The following is a 19435-nucleotide window of genomic DNA, read 5'->3' on the forward strand; positions in this document are numbered from 1 at the left end:
TTTCAATGATGCATGCGTCCTAACATCCAAAAGCCCACGCAAAGCCACACTACTGTTCTAAGGACTGGAGTGCAGCTTTGGTGTGGCTTTTTGACTCTTAGGACGCATGCATCATTGAAATACCATACCTCCAAAGTGACTCGAAGCAGCTTTATTTTGGCCTGTCTGTAACAGGCCAATGTTGAGCTGTACTTATTTGGGAGTGAGATCCACAGGATGCATTTTCCAGCTATGTTCATCTGTTGCAGAAAAACCAACAAAAGATATTGTGGGATCCTAACCAGTTTCTTGCAAAATGAGTTTTTTTTGCATCCAAAATAGGTGGCATGGAAGATAAGTGTTCCAAACACTAGAATGGAATGCTCACTAACAACTCAGAAAAGAAGAATGTAGAATTACTAAACTTCAGCAGGAGTGTCTCATTAAAATTCACTATTCTGAACTAGATAATAGCAAGAGGTAAGGGTGTGTGTGTACGTGCATGAATGTACATGTATATATGTGTCCCCTACAGATGGGATGTCACAAGGTGGCATACTAACATGATAACAAAAAATAGCTAGTATACCAATGTGCTATATATTCCTTTAGCAGGTAAATGTCATCTCTATATGCCTACAGCAGTATACTGTGATGCTGCCTCTGTTACACAGTCTAAGCCATGTTATTTGTACTGTGTCTGTCAAGTGCCACATATAAGACTTAGAAGCAGCAGAAAAACCAGTGATAAAATGAAATGGCAGGATCACTAATGTTACAGAACCCAGGCAGTAACTGGTTTGCTAATATTTGTTACTAACTGGGCCAGCCATCTTTCTATATCTTATAAATCACAGTGGCAAGGCCCTTATATAGTATGCCAACATTCCCCAACTTGATGTCCTCCAGACGTGGACTACAAGCTCCATCCTACCGAAAAGGATGCACTCTGCTGTCTCTTTCTCTTGCCCTTCTTTTCTATTATTTTTCCTTCTGAGATAATCCTGCTGCAGCTTCCCCATCTTTCACCACATGGGGACTTAACATTGAATTAATTCAGCTGAGATGAAGCAGGTCAATTTAATTTTTTCTTATATACTGTAAGCATGCACCAGTAAGATGCAGCAGCTGAACAAATTGCTTGACTTTTTTTTATTTCACACAACATGACCCAGGAAGTCTTAACAAACATTGATGTTTCAAACAGGAACTGTAGCACCAGCCCAAAGTGATTTCTGGGAATGTCAGCAGCAATCATGATCCCTTTCATTCCAAACCTCACTATTATTTTTGGCAGGCTAGTGCATCTCCTAGCAGGAGAAGGCACAGTTATGTATTTCCATTCCCCACCCTCATAAAGAACAGTTAACAGAAACACACTAAGAAGCCCCTTTAACAGGACACATCTTTCTTCAGTCACTGCTCCAGTGAGCACCAAATACATAACTGGATTTAGAACCTGAATGTTTATACCAAGGGTGAGCAACTATGTGGTGACAGGGCCCACATTTCAGGTTAGTCAAGTGCTCCAGGGTCACATAATTTTTTTTAAAAAAGGTGGGGCTAAGCTTTTGGATATTTTTTTAAAATATTTACTCAATTTAATAATTATAAAATAAAATAATTTGCATTGAATGCATTCACTAACATCAATTATTTAATAAATATTTGGATTTTTAATTTAATTGGCAGACTGAGGCTCTCTGGATCATAAAGATATGAAGCTGGCTAGCCTGGAAGCAGCAACCAAAAATAAAATAAAAATTAAAAAACAAAATGACTAAAAATTCACTTCTGGTTCTCAAATATGGGCATTTTTTTTTAATGTTAAAGAGGCCTTGCAACCTATTTAAAAGGTATATTGTTGCCCTTGGAGGCTTCCAGGAGCAACAATTTGCTCTGTTTTGGCCAGGAAAATGACAATCTAGGGGATTCTGGAGGCATCAAAGGCCACAAAATCATCCTTAATGGCCATAGGGGCCACAATTTGTCCATCCCTGCTTTATAAGGACTTGAAACATGCAAATATGTTGATAAGTATATTCTCATCATTTAGCGTTGCCTCTGTATACTTTGAAAGGAATGCCTTCTAGTATATTTTAGGAAGCACAATTAACAGTCAAGACTCGGTAAGAGAAACAGAAAACATTCCTCACTGACAAAAACAGAATGCAGGTAGCCATAGTTCTTCTACAAGAGGCAAAGGCTTTTGCAAAAATAAATCTGAAAGTCCTTTCCACAGTGCTTATGAGCATGTTGCAAAGAAACAAATGCATCCATACTTAATACATTTGTCAGCAACATCTCATTACAGGGATGTGGAATTCTCTGTGGAATTACAACCCACCAGTTTATTCCACTGATGTGACTCAATTACTTGCCTGGTAATTTACAATACTTGGAATTTCAGAATAGAAATCTACAGAGGCACCACCAAAGCACTCTCTAAAGACAATGTGAGATATACAGGCAGTGAGATACAAAGAGAATGAGAGAGTAATGAGAAGAAGGGTATAACAAACATTTTTTTAATTAAAAACTAACAATATGCATGTATGAAATGAAACAACCAGGTCAGGTAAGCCTTGAATAAGGAAACAAAAACATTTTTTATCCTTCTAGACATGGAAGGTTTCTTCCAAAATGGACACACACACACACACACACACACACACACACACCACTATCTTCCACTTTTCTTATGATTTCCATTTTGGTGGCCAAACCTGAAGATCTATGCAAATAGCTGCTGAGAGAGGCTTCATGTGGTCTTTTCTTCTCTCTGTTTTGCTGTTTACCTTGCCAGTTGCAGGTAGACACATGTGCCTATCATGAGATCAGCTAGAGCAGAATCCCATTTTCTCTTATGTCAAACTTTTATGGCATTTACTGCCAGACATACTGCTGCAACCCAACACCCCAAAGCTGTGCTTCTCCAGCCTTTCATCATTATCATCATCCCAATGCCAATGCTGCTAAAAAACCTTCCAAAGGATGAGGAAGAAAAGTGTGTGTGTGTGGGGGGGGGGCTATAAAGACTTTGTAAACAGAACTTCTTTACTTTGTTAACTGAGATATGCCTGTATTTGTGTTGGGGTCTCGATCTTTTCTGTAGCACCATCAAACAGCCATTGTGTAAAAAGATAAAAACTCTGTGCAAGGAAGTGCTGCCTTGCACAACCCCAGGAAAAGACAATGCATTTATAGTGCCATAACTCCAGGTTATGCTAATGTAAATTATCAGGAGGATTCCAGTGTATGGCAGCTGCTTCTCTGTACCCATCTGGATTGTTCCGCCAATATTTTACCTTCTCTCATGTACCTAAATTATTCTGCTCTCTGGTTTTAAGCTACTGCATTGTAACAGTCTGCAAACTCCTCAATGCTTCTTTCTTTCCTCCCTCCAGGGCTCATTTCAAATGGAAAACTGATGACACTCATAGTTTGGTTACCCCCTTTCTCATGGGAGACAAGGAACACTCACTTCCACCCCCCCCTCCCCACTGTTAAAGCTGGATTCTGTGGCCAGTGAACAGAAAACTGAACAGATTTTATATAACATTTAACAAAATCCACAGAGACACAAGGTGAATGCATACAGCTACTGTGGTCACACACAGCTTGCTTCCAGTAAGATATCTCATACTGAATGCTCTGGCCCACTCTCTCCTTTCATAGGCATTTCATTTTAAGCACAAGTATCCAGTGAACAGTTGCTGATTTGCTCCCTCTGGGAAAGACCACATCGGAAGTGTGTGTGTGTGTGTGTGTGTGTGTGTGTGTGTGTGTGTGTGATGCCATTTTAGAGTGTAGAGAGAGGAACCAAAGAAACCACAACAGCTGTCTGCCTATTTTATGGTCCAGCCAGAATGTACTGTTAAGCTTTCAAAGAGGTGCTGTCAGTACAGAGCCAAAACTTAACCCAAACTCTACTTGACTTGACTTGACTTGACTTGGGTCAGCTACAAAGAACCCTGAAGAGATCTGTAGGAACTGCACAGGGGTGAGGTAGGCAGCCATTTGGTGAACAAGGCACATGTAGCAAATCTGAAGAGATGTTCATAGTTTGAGATCTCTTTTGCACAAAAGCTATGCATGGAGATCAAATGTCCTTAGTTCAGCTGCTGAACTTTGTATTTCAGTTTATCCATACTTTGGAAGCATAAGAAGTTGAGAGTTTTGGATGCATTATGTTAAAAAATGAGGGAGGCGCATACACTGATGCACATTATTTGCTTATGTCCACTTTTGTAGACCCTTCAGATTTACTTTTATAGGTAGCAGTATTTTGCCCTTTTCCTAAATTGGCTCAGAACTTCCATCCCAGCTGAAAAGCTCACTGTGACAGCAAGCTACTAAGTGCCAAACCAGAGCATCTACTTTTAATGATTCACCGTAACTGTTTTGATAACCTGAATTTTATTTCTCAGGTCTCATAAAGCACAGTGCTCAAAAGAGCAGAAAGGGTTCTGTCACATCTGGGAAATTCTTAGAACTGTAGGAGGAAAAACAACTTTTCCAAGCTCTGCTGCAGACTTTAACTGATTTCCAAATTCTGCCAGTTAATCTCTGGAGCCAGATATATAAATGGGAAATGTATACTGACCATGATGGCAAGATGGAGAGGGGGGGATGGTGAAATGGGAGAAATTTCTTCACAAACGATTATAAAGATAAAAAATTCTAATTCTGGGTTCTAAAGAGCTTGTTTCAATATTCATGTTCATATAATGTACACGCATTGTGTGCAAGTTGTTGTATACCTCCAGCAGCACATAGATGAGCAGTAAATGTAATTTGGACTGCCTCTTAGAAACAACAGTTCAGCCAAGTGTGGGAATTGTATAGCTCTCCAAATGTCATTAAGGTGCAACTCCCAGGATTTCTCACTATTAGCTATGCTGGCTAGGGCTGCTGAGGGTTGCAATTCAACAACATCTAGAAGCCCACACAGTTCTCAGTTTAGAGTTAAGCCAATGGGTTGCTGCCAAATGAAGTTGTCTAAACTAACCAGTCTCCTGGAAAAGGTACATGTGGGTTACAGACAGGGGCAGTGATGACTCTCCATTTGTAGAGATGGAAATTTGTATCTATTCCCAAATTATTCAAGAAAGGTAAATACAGTTTGCCCTCCCTATCCTTGGATATTTTATCCACAGATTCAAGCATCCACAGATTGCAAATATTTTTTAAAAAATACAAATGGTGTTCCTTATATAAAGTGGCTTTATTTTGCCACTTTATATTAAGGGACACCATTTCACTATGCCATTGTATTTAATGGGACTTGAGCATCCACAGATTTTGGTATATACTGGAACCAAACCCCAGCGGATACCAAGGGCCCACTGTATTAAGATGGCTGTGAATAAATACAGAAAGAATGCATGAAACTGGTAGATGCAGATGACAAATCCAGCATGTACAAAGTAAAAAAAAAGTATTACAACAATGAGAAAAAGGGCCCAAAAAGTGGGGCTGGACTTTACAATTATGCATAGGCTGCATCTGCACTGCAGAAATAATCCAGTTTGACACCATTTTAACAGTCATGGCTCAATGCTACAGAATTCTGGGAACTGTAGTTTGTTGTGGCACCAAAGCTCTGCCACAACAAACTACAGTTCCCAGAATCAAATGTTCTCAAATCAAATGTTAAAGTGGTGCCAAACCAGATTACTTCTACAGTGTGGATGCAGCCACAGTTGCCACTGGCTTCCTTCTTCTCTTCCTGATTCATTTAGTGTTTCCTTATGCTCCTCCTGGGCTGCTCTGTCCCTGCTTATATTTATTGTGATAGGGTTGGACTTTGGCATTTTGTGGGGTGGAGTCAGGCACAAGAAATGTATGAGAGCAAGTTTTTGTAATATGACAAAGAAATAGACATTGTCACCTTTTTATTCTTGAAAGTGCTCTTGAAAGTAGTCTGACAGACATAGGACATAAAGACAAAATTTTATCCTTCATTACAATTGTTAAATAATTGTCTTGCAAGCACCATTCAACAGCACAGGAGCCCTGCAAGAACAACAAGATTGCAGTCTTAAGGAGAGCAGGTTTCATGCTGATCACTGCTGTAGATCTTGTGCTGAAGATTTTTCATGGCACTTGACTGCCTGGTTGCCTGCAGAGATAAAAGACAAATAAAGAGTGATACATAATCTGTAGTTTATTACAGGCAGGACATGTAATGGGGTGCACATAAACTGGTAAAGATTAACACAACCCTGGTACTTTGCCATTTGTCATGCCTCAACCAAATCCCCAACACACAAAGAGACTGTGCACTTACCTAGTAGGCTCTCCATCTGTTGGGAGAGGTATCACAGTCATTGTGATCATGCTCCCCTGTTTAGTACAGGGAACTGTACTAGAACTCTTGTCTTCATCAGTTGATGGTCTGTTGCCATACACTATATCTCCAATCCTGCAAGGAGGAAAGGTTTGATCAATGTGGGCAATAACTGGAACTGAGTGTTCACAATGAGCTGGCTGTGTTCCTTTTTAAGAAAATGACATGGATTCTAGGGCAGATGACCTCAAAGCCCATGCCCTCTGTTTTTCACTGACACAGTAATACAGAACACTTAAACTGATAAATGCCAATATGCCACACCCAGTTTATAATACTAGAGATTCCACCCCCACCCCATTAATAATTCAGGGGTAGGATATGCCAGCAGCCCACAGCAGCATCTGGTTTGGTTTCATGGATGACTAACCAGTACTCCTGTTACAAAGTCATGGTCCAACAGCTGTGGGAGTCATGACCCACAGCAAGGCTGGACCACCACCAACAATGTCAAGGAGGAAAGAGAAGTGTTTGTGAAAAACCCCAATAACACTGACATGGAAAAATCAAAACTACTAGTTGTTTAAGAAATGACTATTAATCAGTGCACAATGTCTCAAAGTTCCAGGGGTGGAAGGGAGGGTATTTTGTAGATATGTTGCTTGCATGCTCAGCATACAGTGGAGTGCTTGGAGGTGAAGGGTGGAAGATGTTCAGAGCCCATGCATTGTAGTACAGACTTCCCATCCCTGATACCCATTTAACTCACCTATGTTGGGTATCTTGACCTTCCAGTTACAGACTCAGTAGCAGAGCTCTTGGTGGGTGCTTGTCTCTGGAGTCCTAATGCAGAGAACCTGTACAGGATTTTGAAAATGCAAACATCTGCCTTCCCCATTCTGTTATGATTTTTTGGGTGATTTGTTATTTGTGTAATGTGCTTTCACCAAAGTTCTTCATCATCAAATTCCCATTTGTATACTCATGTTTCTATTGACACTGGGGCAGACTGACACAACCTCATGTCACGTACCTTTGTACGTGAGCTGTGTTCCCTTGCTGGGGCTTGTATAGCCCTTGTGTTGTGCCACTGTTGTTAGCTACAGCAGTGATGAGGAATCCTCAGTTCATAAGCAGGCAACCTGACCTCTCCATCTGGCTTGCAGAGGTTCCAATCAAGGCTCCTCCAAAGAACTGAATGAAATCACAGCTTCCAACATACTTATTAAGCAGGTAGAAGGACTGTCATCTGGCTCTGTGAGGTACAGTTCTTAGGAATATCTATTTTTGGGTGTACTACAATTCCTAGAATACCCTTGGCTACACTGATCTGGGGAGTCTGTGAATAATAGACCCCCCCAAAAAAAAAACCCTTTTCCAGGCTCTGCTGAGATGCCTTGAATTACAAAATAAAATTTCACCAGTTCTCTGTCTGGTACTTTTCCCATAAGAAAAGTGCTACCTTAGAGGTAAAGTTATAAACTGGGCATACCCAGCCTACCTCCTCAATCACCAGTGGCTGAGACTACAGCCAAACTTCTCCATCCTGTCCCCTGCTTTTCCCTTTGCTTCATCAGTTTCAGGGAAGAGGACAGTTGAATAAAATAAACCTTGCCTGCATAATGTGATAGATTGTATCCTATCCTCAGTGTCACGATCTGCCATGTGCTATGATTTATTGATCTACGCAGGTCTCTGCCTGCAGGCTCTCAGTCTAAACCACATGAGGCAAAAGCAGAGGAAATGTAGAAGGAGAGAGACTTTGTCTTCAGTTCCTGAGACTAGAAAAAAACAAGATACTGTAATTTGGTGGGTTTTTTTAAATGATTCAGTAAAAAATTAAGAAAAGAAAGTTAAATCAGATAGAAGACCCTCCCCAAAAGAAATGCAAGAAAAATATGATTTGTAAATTAATTTACAGAAGCAAGACAAAAAGGAATACAGTTGGCCCTCCATTTTCCCAAGGATCTGTTCCAGACCCTCCCCCCGTGAAAATGGAGGTTTGTGCATATTCAAGTCTCATAGGCTTGAATGGGGTGCACCCCGTGTGTGCGGCCCATGCACGCACACCATTGGAAATAGTGGAGGTCGCCCCTCCGCGGATATTCGAGGGCGCGGATCTCAGATCAGTGAGTTAAGAGGAGCTACTGTATCTGTATATCAAAAAGAGATAGTACAATAACATCCAAAATCCAGAAAACAGTGATATCTTTATTTTATTATGCATACAGGGTGACAAGAAAGAGGCAGGAAATAGCATAAGGGTGTGTAATTTTAGTAAGATGATTAGTATTTGATAAATGTCAGGACTTGGGAAGAGAACAGAGAAAGCAAGGATGATAGATAATAAGGGGGAAAGTCATAAAGACAACTAAAGGTTATAAGAAGTTTAAACTTAATATAGACCAGCATAGGAAGCCATTAAAAAGAAAGACAAAGAGAGATGTCATTATTTAATTCCAAAGAAAGAAAAATTAAATGAGGTTATATTTCTTCTGCGAGGCAGGGAGGATAGTAAGCCAAATATTACTTGCTCATCAATAGTTATCAACACTACACAGAACCAGAGTCTGAATAAGGATTATAGCAGAATCAATACATAACAAAGGGCAAATAGTAAAACTGCTATAGAAAAAACAGTTACACATCTTAGCAAGAATGGCACTATGGGGCAAGACATAAAGTGAAAGATCCAAGATCATGTCCAAGGTGTTAACGTGGAGACAAAACTGATTAAGATATCTGAATGAGAATGCGAACAGAAAAGTGAAAGTAAAAAGGAAGTAAATACACCACAATCTGTCTTTTGAAAACTGGGTTTGAGATAATTATCTGACACAGACAAAGAAATAACAGTGAGACAACTGAAAACATTAAGAAGAAAAGAACAGAGAAGAACTTGGAGGGAGCTGAAAGACAGATGTGGACTTCAATGAAGATACCATCAATGGCTCTTCAGGCCAAAAAGAGGGGTGAAAGTGCAAAAGAAAGGATAAACAGACAAAGAGGAAAAGAACAGAGCCCTGAGAGATTCTGAGCCTGAGAAACTGAGAAAAATGGAAGCCATGGACAGAAAAATTTATTTCTTTATTTTCGCAGGATTTGATGCCTTTCCCCACTGGCATCCAAACCCAAATAATACAAATAACCAAGAAGTAAAAAGTCACTAATAGTATCCAAAAGAACAGAAAACAGTTCAGGTAGGCATTATAGATTTAGATGCTGGGTGCAAAAGAGCCACATACAATAAATAGACAAATAACTCACATAGTTCAGAGATGAAGGAGAATAAAGTCATGTGCAAGATCACTGCTTGGTTGAGTCAGGCCAAACCCTAGATGAAACACTGGATTATTTAGGACCAGAACAGGATTTTGGATCCTGAAGCCAAAGAACTCTGATTATCCAGATGAATTATTCAGGGTAGAACTTCAAATTTTGTGTGTGTGTGTGGGGGGGGGGAGACTGGACATTTTGGAGCTCCCAGAACAATTTTGGGAATCATGTTTCTCAAATTATAGTTGGATATTAAATAGATAAATAAATGTCTGTAACAGCAGTAAAAGTTGTTAAATTACAGCAGCTAGGGGATGGTTAGTACAACTGTGCTGATGCTGTTTGCAACCTATAGAATGAGAGAGGAACACTGTTGCCATGAAGGAAAGAAAAATCCCATGAGGTGGTAGCCAATTCTTTCCTCGGTAAAATTCCTTCTCAGCCACATCAACTGGCAGTGGCTTAAAACCATGGTAATGCTTCAGTACAGAATCACAGAATTGTAAGTGGCCTCATGAGACACTGAGTCGAACCCACTGCTCAGTGAAGGATCTCCAACTACTACAGCATTCCCAGCAACTAGCTGTCCGGCCTCTTTCTGAAGATGTCCAGTGAATGAGACCCCAATTGGTTCCATTGCCAAACCGCTCTTACTGTCAAGTTCCATAATAATGATGTCTACTTATAACACCCTGTTCACCAAATGTTCAACCAGAATCTACTCTCTTATAAGTTAATAAATAAATAATATATTTATTTATTATATAAAGGAGGGAGAAAATAATAAATGAAATATACTTATTAATATATGAATATATAACTTGTTAAAGACCAATTTATATGGTGGTAGTGCAAAACTGGGTTATTGCAAGGATGTGCCATGCTTTCTCTATATACTGAGGCAACAGATATGAGTGAAATCTACTCATATACCCTGAACCAACCATGTCACCTGAAAGACAGGTTCAAATGTGCAGGTGCTAGGAGAAGAAGGGAGCCATCAGGTGTACCAAAGTCTGCTCCTGCCCAGACCTTGCACTGAAGGACACAAAAGATATCCCCAACACATAGAGCTTGAATGCATACAATCTTTGGAGTCCAGGTGAGCCAAGATGAAAAAAATCTAAGAAACTCCAAATAAATACAGATAGGCAAGCATAAGGCTAAGAACTTTCAATCCCTGTATAAAGACAGAGGTAGGAGAACAATGCCTATGTCAACACTCTCGGCACAAAACAGTGGTTAGCAAGGAAGTTAAAAAGAAAAGAAAAGAGGGAACTCAGAAGAATAAAGTTACCACAATAAACTGTTTTAGTTGGAGGGGGGGCAGCATGAATTTGGGAGAAAGAAAACAAATCAAAACAGGATCCTGTGCCAGCTGCAGGCAGCACAATTTAGTGATGAAAACGAGACCTCTTTATTTATTGGCTTTTTAGCTTTTCTTAAAGTTTATTCTAAGCAACAGAAAACAAACACCAAGGAAGAGATGGCAAAACCAAGACAACACAAGATATGACAAGAAAATACAAGTTATGTGAGTTGTTGTGGTAAGGTTTTTTTCCCCCCTCTCTCTTTCTATTTTTTACTTTAGTAAATCGTTTGGGTTAGCTGTCTCTACTTGGCATTAGTGTAAAATGCTTTCAAAAGCGACTCACAAGGTCTTTGATGGCTGGATCAAAAAGCTTGTCTGGTTTTGTTGCACCTCCTCTAATGACATCATAGTCTCTAACAAAATTCTAAGCAGCTTGTCTGCCTGACAGTTAACATGAAATACAGATGCGCTTCTTCCAAACAAAACGGGTCTTCTGTCCCACTTGCATGGAACATATATAGCACACTGGGTCTGTCAGGAGCTCCCAGAACCAGGAACCTTTGTTTTTGTGGGTGGCCATCCCACATAGGGAACTTCCAAAACTGTAGCTTGGACAATTTATTGGTGATGAAGAATCTGGAGTCTCTAGATTAGCCTTGCTCATCCAGACTAGCTAATAGGCCTACCTAGACACAAAGAACTATAAGGGTTTCTTTGGGATTTTATGATCCATAAGGTCTTAAGGCCAAAATGCCAGAACTCAGCTGATCTTGGAAGCTAAGCAGGGTTAGCCCTGGTTAGTACTTGGATGGAAGACCACCAAAGAATATAGCTGTGAGCTATATTTCAGAGGGAGGAACTTGCATGATTCCTTCTGAGTATTTCTTGCCTAAGAAAACCTTATGAAATGGATGTGGTCATTATAATTTGACAGGCAACTTGAAGGCACATACACACAAACAAGGCTTTCCTGGCCTTGGTATATTTTTAGCTCTGATGTCTAGCCTTGATACTTTGCTTTGTCCCTTTGCTCAACTTCTAGTTTCCAGGTTCATGTCTAACACTTAACAGTCCTGACACCTGATCAGACTCTCACTTTTCCTATGAACTCCCTAGATAGCCTTAGAAAAGCCACCTTCTCTTAGCCTCAGCTTCACCATTGGCAGTAATAATAATAATAATAATTTGTTTTATTTATATACCACTATTCCAAAGATCATAGCGGTGAACAGCAAGTAAGCTAATTAGCAAGTAAGCTAATTTGCCCCCAACAGCCTGGGTACTCATTTTAGCGACCTCGGAAGGATGCAAGCCTGAGTCGAGCTTGGGCCCTTTTGCTGGTCTTGAACTCGCAACCTTGTGGTTTTGAGTGAATGGCTGCAGTACAGGCATTTTACCACTGCGCCACCAGGGCGCCACTGCACCACCAGGGCATAGGGGGGTGAATAGTAATACTGACCCTTCTTATGAGATTGTTTTAAATATGAAAACATAATGGTATCTGTGAAGTTCAATGAATGCTCTAAATATCAAGAAGTATTATAATTTAGCTGTAAGATACAACAACTTTGTTAATCCATTTTTAACTTTTAAATGTATGAGAAAAACATTGTAGTTGAAGATTTTCTATGTTTTTGCTCAGTCATTCATCAAAATAAATATTGTAGTCAAGAAATCAAAACTTAGAAAGGCAGTTACAAAGTAACTAGATAAGACAGTCAAGTGTAAAGATATATTGTTAAATACTGAAGTCAAAATCTCCATGCCACAATATTTGCATTTTTATAAACAGAAATATATATGGAAAGATGGACAATTAAGAAAGATGACAGGAAGTAAATAAACTCATTTGAAATATTGTGCTGGAGAAGAGTGTTACCGATACCATGGACTTCCCAAAAGACAAACAAATGGGTCCTAGAATAAATCAAGGCTGAAATCTCAGAGGAAACCAAAATGACTAAAGCAAGACTATGGTACTTTGAATGTATCATGAGACAACAATGGAAAAGACAATAAAACTTGGTAGAATGGAAGGTAGTAGGAAGATAACTGCGTTACAGATGGATTAATTAAATAAAAGAAGCTACAATCCTTAGTTTACAACACCGGAGCAAGGCATTTTATGACTTGTGTTCATGAAGGACACTCATTCATAGGGTCATTACATGTTGAAACTAAATAACAACAACAAAAGCCATCTGACTTACCTTTTCTGTATGGGAAAGCAAAGCATTATAAACCTTTTACAAAATCTTGACAGAAGTCATAACATTATTCAAATAATACAGTGATGGGTACAGAATAAAGATGAGTTAACATCATTGATTTGCTGTGTTGATAATGTGAGTTGAGTGGATTTGTACAGATCTTGGCACTTGAACTGACCATGCAAGTGATCACCCAATACCCCCAGAACACAATTTAACCCATGTTCAGGAAAGCACCACCACTAGCTCTATTTAGTGTGGGTATGCAAATGCACGTGCATATAGGCTGAATAACAAGAAATATATATGTTTATTTATTAATCTTTAAAAACAATTATAGGCTGCTTTTCTGTCAACAACCTCTGAAGGCAGTGAGTAATAATAACATTTACACACAGATTTGTGACACTTTGTGCCTCAGACAAAAGGAGCTTGCACTTTTTATTAAAAAGCCCTGAAGGGTTTAGTAGCAGTTAACAGATTATTAAAATGACTCTGTTAATTAAGATGTAATCAATTGCATTTGTCTGAATAATCAAATCAGTAGCCAAGAGACTATAGGCAACATATGGAATATTAACGGTGAATATCCAGACCTCAGCTCCAGATAAGGAACTGGACTCTCTTAGCAGGACTAAAAGCAGATGTTAACTTGGGGCACTTCCAAAAAATGGGGTTTGTGCTTGTGCTTGTGCTCTGAATCAGTATATTCAAAACAGCTATCCATATGGGCCAGTACTCACTTACGTCCATAGTGATCACTGTTAGTCTAGACAGATGATGAAGATAACCCCCCATCCTATTCCATCTCCTAAATACTACTTAACACCATCTAGACTTCCAGTATGGTGCTATTAATCCATCATTGTTTAAACTGAGATCAGAAATTAGCCCAGAAAATGTGGTGTTGCATCATGCCCTCCATGACTCCAGCAGAGACTCTCCCCCTTCCATGCCTGCAAAATGTTTTTTACTGGAAAATAAAACATTTTAAACCAAAAGTTGGCAAACAATACCCAGCCTCCATATGAAGAACTTGCCATATGAACCTCAAACCCTTGAAGATGGAGCGAATTGACCAACTGCTCTGCCACCCTGGACACTACTGAGCATTTCTGCTGGAAAAACATTTGAAGTGGTGAGCATTTGAGGGAAGGGAAGGTGTCAGGATGTGGTAATAACACCAAGAACAGCCTTGGGCCACACTTTGTCCATTTCCTGGATCGGAAGATTCTTCAGCAGGAATCTAGTGGTTTTCTCAGTGTCTCCACCCATATGATAAGATGCTTTACAATTTAAAGCCTTATATTGTCCATATCAACGTTTATAGATCTTTTCCCCCCATCTCTAAACTGATAAAGAAAATAATACTGAGGGAAGGAAATATTAAACCATAAAGACCAACCTTCTGGACGCTGGATACAGGTGTGCTGGTTATCACTCAAGAAAAAACCATCGCGGCAGTGGCACTCGTAGCTCCCCATCATGTTAACGCAGGTCTGCTGGCAGCCACCGTTCCCTTCTGCACACTCATCCACATCTGCTCCAGGAGGCAAAGGAGAGAATGGGGACAATTTGATTCTTAGTCATTGTTATTATTTAAACTATTTATAAATAGATTTTCTGCCCACAAGCGCCATTACAGCAATGTACAATTTAAAACAGTGCAGCAATGCAACACAACAGAATAAAAACTGGAATAAATGATTCTTTAAGAACAGCCAATACAATATTAATATCCATCAAATGCCTGGCAGAACCAGTGTAAGTTTGGCTAGCAGTCTAAAATTCAGTAGGGATGGAGCCAATCTGACTTCTGTAGCAAAGGACTTAACGGAAGTGCAGCTAAAAAAAGGCCCTCTTTCATCTATCCACCAAACTAACCATCCTACTACAGACTGGAAGCCAGTCTAGTTGGAACAAGTCCAGTGGCATATGAGTTCTAAAGCCCGCATCAGCCAATAGTCTGGTCACTTAATTTTGGATCATACACAAGATTAATTTTGGATTATACACAAGAACATTAGACTATAAGAAGAGACATACAGTAATATTAAAATCTCTTTTTATAAATTCAGTGCCCAATACTCTGTTAAACTAATCAAATTTTCTAGAATGCCCCTACGTAAAAACAAAAGCAAATAGAATGATGATAGAACTATGAAGACAAGAGCAAAGTGGGTTCTTAATGCGGAAAAAGACTACTGGGGGCAAGGAACCAGGGTTAGTCTCCGAACCAGTAGTGTTCATTTCTTCAAAAATAAATTCATTCCTCTGGATAAAAATAGAGTGCCATACTTGGAGATCATGTGGAAAAGAAAGTAAATCCTAACCACCACATCTAACACTGGATTGTCTACCCTCCATTAACACTCATGGTCCTTCTTCTATGCATACTTCATGTATCATAATAATAATAATAATATAATAAAATAATAAATTTTTATTTGTATACCGCTATTCCTAGGTAGATCATAGCGGTTCACAACATACAAAAATAATACCATAAAATAAACAACATATATCCCCAGTAACATCCAACAATCTTCCCACACCTAGCTAGTTTTAATAAAAACACTGTTGTAGTGCACAGAGACAGACATGATGACCCCAGCTTTTTCTCTGTAATTGTCTTTTGTTCTTGTTGTTCACTCACTTTTGCAGATCATTCACATTACACAACCCTTAGCTTATTTGCATTTTGATGTCTTCTGAGTAATCAGAGCTGGAATATATCTACACTACCAAGTTACACTTTGCTTTAGCAGTTCAGTACCATTTTAACTGTCATAGCACCATTCCATTGAACCATGGGATTTGTAGTCTGGTGAGTTTGGAATTCTCCCTGTACTATATAGTACTAGATCTCTCACAGTCAAGAGCTAAGGATCTTAGAACTGTGGGTTTGGGAAGGAGATAAGATGCAGTAGCAGTGGATAGGCAAAGTGCTATCTGTGATTTAAACAGTTCCTGTTTGTCAGTTCAGTCTATTTTATTGTCTCTTATTGAGGTATGTAGAATAGTGATGAACAGGCTCTCTAAACTGTCCCAGTGTTTACTTCCACAAAGGTAAGGGTAGGAACAATCACTGTTTTCCTCTCCTTATTTTTAGTTTAAACAACAACAACAAATTTAACAATTAATTCATTCATCTTGGCAAAACAGCACTCATTTGTTAGTAGACATATAAAGACTCTGGATCTTGGTAAAAGGCACTGCTGGACGATACAGTAGTACAGTGTATTGACTGCTATGTGGATCGTATTTTAACTTCACTTCCATCTTATTGCAGAATAGCTATTTCTTAGCTACAATAAAAATAACTGTTAATGAAACATCTTAAGTTTTTTTGATGATGATGAATATCAGTAGGGAAAAGACTAAAGGTCTTTATCCCTTCCCTCCATTCTGCCTGCCCATTTCACTTTCTGAACACAAGCCCATCCATAATAATGTCAGTGCCTAATATCCAGCCAGTTTGTGGCCATAGCCTTACACAAGCAATATGTCATTGTATTTAAGTAAACACTCAAAGAGGGGAGAACATTAGCTCCAGTGCCTCCACTATATTCTCCATGTGTAGGGAGCAATCCTCTGAAAAGGAGGAGAAGCTCATAGGTTTGCTTTAAGATAACCATAAACTGGAAATTACGTGAGGGCACACAACAACTTTGACACTTGAGCACTTTCCACACAACAACCCTGAATTTAGAGTTCCCAACTGTGCTGAAACCTTCTAAATATAGAGACTCTCCTCTTCTAGACTGTTGCTATCAACACGAGAGTATGATGATGGAGGAGGTGGGATTAGCACACTCCCCTTCTCACAATTCACTTAAACCAGACAACATAATGATGAACAGGTAGATTGAGCTTTCATGCACCTGTGTCATAACTGGACTCTGCATGCATCTATCTTGATGTCAAGCTAGTTGATGTCCTTCTCTTGTCATGCTTAGCAACTTTTAGCTTTTAAGTGAGGGGCAAGCAACTTGTGGCCCTCCAGATGCTGTCCAGATACTCCCACCAGTCATAGCCCGCATGGCCAATACTGAGGGCTGATGGAAAATGCAGATCAACAATGGGGCACCAGAAGTTGCCCATCCTTGGTATATCTGTATGCATACACATAAGTGCATACATAAACATTCACATGGGGCATTCGGGGGGGGGGGATAAGCTTAATTACATCAGAATATCACAAAAGATAAGTCGTAGTTGCTTTTTGATTATATAAAAAGGAAAAAAACTAACCCTGAAACTCATTTAAGTTAATGTGAGAAGACAATGTACAGAAATAGTCTTTTCTCTTTCTCTCTCTTTCTCTCTCTCCCCCCCCCTCTCTCACACACACACTTCTCTGATTAATCTCAGCTGAGTCAGACATACATATTCCTTATCTGCCAAAAAAATTCAATAAAAGCATTTACTTTGAATGAAGCAACACTCAGCAGTAGGAAGCAATGCTGCCAAGATCAACAGCAGTAAGGCTGTTTTCAAATAAACATTGTAACGTCTTTGACTGGTGCGTTAAAAAGAGACAATTTAAAACAATCTTCCTATATACACTTTTTTCAAGTGTTGACTGCCAAACTCCAGTCAGATATGCCTTAGCAGTTCTTTTTCGGAGGAAGATGCTAAGATCTACGAGAACCACTGGTTGAGAACTCAAGACACAGTACAGCACAACAAAAGAACAGCTACAATTTCTTGTGTTGCAACAATCTGAGTATTTAAAAGAGAAAACTGTGTTTTGGTTTTGGTGAGGGGATGTTTATTTTTTGAGAGAAAGATCAAACTGAGCAAACTGTTAAGTAAGGCAGCTTTCACAATCTTGATCAGAGAAACTTTCAGATTTTTTTTCTTTTTGGCTTTTTTAAGAACGTAAAACTTAATAGATGTTTTTTCTGGAGCAGAGAAACTTGTACTCAGTACTCATTAATTGTAAGCCAACTCAACCCTCCATCTACTCTTCTGATCTCTTGTCCTCTTCTCCATTTTAATTTAACAGAACCAAGCTATAAGAAAGACATAATACATGTAAGCCTAAATGTAAGAAAATCTAAGGCAGAAAAATTTGGCTATAAAAAAAATGTCTATTATCTCATTTAAGCTCAGGAATGTGTTGCCTCTGATGAGTTATAAAGACTTAACCACTCGGATAAATGGCCTTATATTTTTAACTTGTTATATTACTATGGTGTTTTTAATTGCATTTTTAAAATTGTCCCTTTTTTAAAGTATTTTTAATGAACTGCCTTGGGTCCAATTTAGGAAAAGACAACGTACAAAATAAATAAATAAAATACAATATGTTTACAATTTGAGTTTTCAAGGAATAGCAATTCTTCTCCTCCAAATTATTCCATGATGGCAATAGGGGTTGGTCTGGGAGATGGCTCTCAGTTGCAAAACTGACCTTGGGGCCACACTCCCACATGATACCTACTGTATAAGGAACAACTTAGGGAGCTGGGTATATTTAGCCAGGAGAAGAAAAGTTTAAGAAGTGATAGTCCTATTTAAATATTTGAAAAGATGTCATACTGAAGATAGAGCAGGTTTGTTTTCTGCTGTTCTAGAGAACAGGACCTTGAGCATTGGATTCAAATTACAGGAAAAGAGATTCCACTTTATCATTAGGAGGAACTTCCTGACAGTAAGAGCTGTTTGACAGTGGAACACACTCCCTTAGAGAGTGGTGGAGTCTCCTTCTTTTGAGGTCTTTAAACAGAGGTTGGATGGCCATCTGTTGGAAGTGCTTTGATTGTGTATTCCTGTGTGGCAGGGAGCTGGACTCCATGGCCTTTGAGGTCTCTTCCATCTATGATTCTATGAGGTCCATCTATGATTCTATTATTCCTGTTCTATCTATAAAAGAGCACTCATGGAAGCAAACTGCCTGTCACAACTTTAGAAAACACGTCTAAATATCATTAGTTGAAAATGTTAAAAATACACCATTGGAGGAAAGAAGTGCTATAATCAACTGACTACTTAGATACTTATGTGCCAACAGATCTATCAGAAAAATACATTGGATATAGAAGTCAAAATCCACAAAATGTCTGTCCCCACTCTTGCCATCCCCACAGACCTGATACCTCGGGACTGGGTATTCTTATTATTATTATTAGTATTATTATTATTATTATTAGTATTATTATTATAGTGCTGTAGATTTACACAATATGCTGGGTACTTTTCTCTTACTTCAGATGAAACCTTTTAATCCATTCTCCAGGACTTAGACAATTCATTCAGCTCTCTCCATGGGAGACTGTATAGGTACATGTCCGAATAGATAATAGGCAAGCCTCCTTGAAGACATAATTCCAGAAATGAGGTTTCAAAGCAGGTGCTTCA

At 39.1% G+C, this 19435-nt stretch overlaps 1 protein-coding gene across 4 annotated transcripts in view; it reads right to left on the bottom strand.

Annotated features, from left to right (window-relative positions):
• Nucleotides 1-19435, bottom strand: part of SCUBE3 (signal peptide, CUB domain and EGF like domain containing 3) — a 177224-nt gene that overhangs the window by 88730 nt on the left and 69059 nt on the right. For all 4 annotated transcript variants that reach the window (XM_042464257.1, XM_042464254.1, XM_042464256.1 and 1 more), the window contains exon 4: nt 14475-14609. In XM_042464257.1, the coding sequence (XP_042320191.1) occupies nt 14475-14609 (135 nt within the window). The remainder of the gene's footprint in view (nt 1-14474; nt 14610-19435) is intronic.

Source organism: Sceloporus undulatus, chromosome 4 (genome assembly GCF_019175285.1).
Source record: "Sceloporus undulatus isolate JIND9_A2432 ecotype Alabama chromosome 4, SceUnd_v1.1, whole genome shotgun sequence".
Lineage (NCBI taxonomy): Eukaryota > Metazoa > Chordata > Lepidosauria > Squamata > Phrynosomatidae > Sceloporus > Sceloporus undulatus.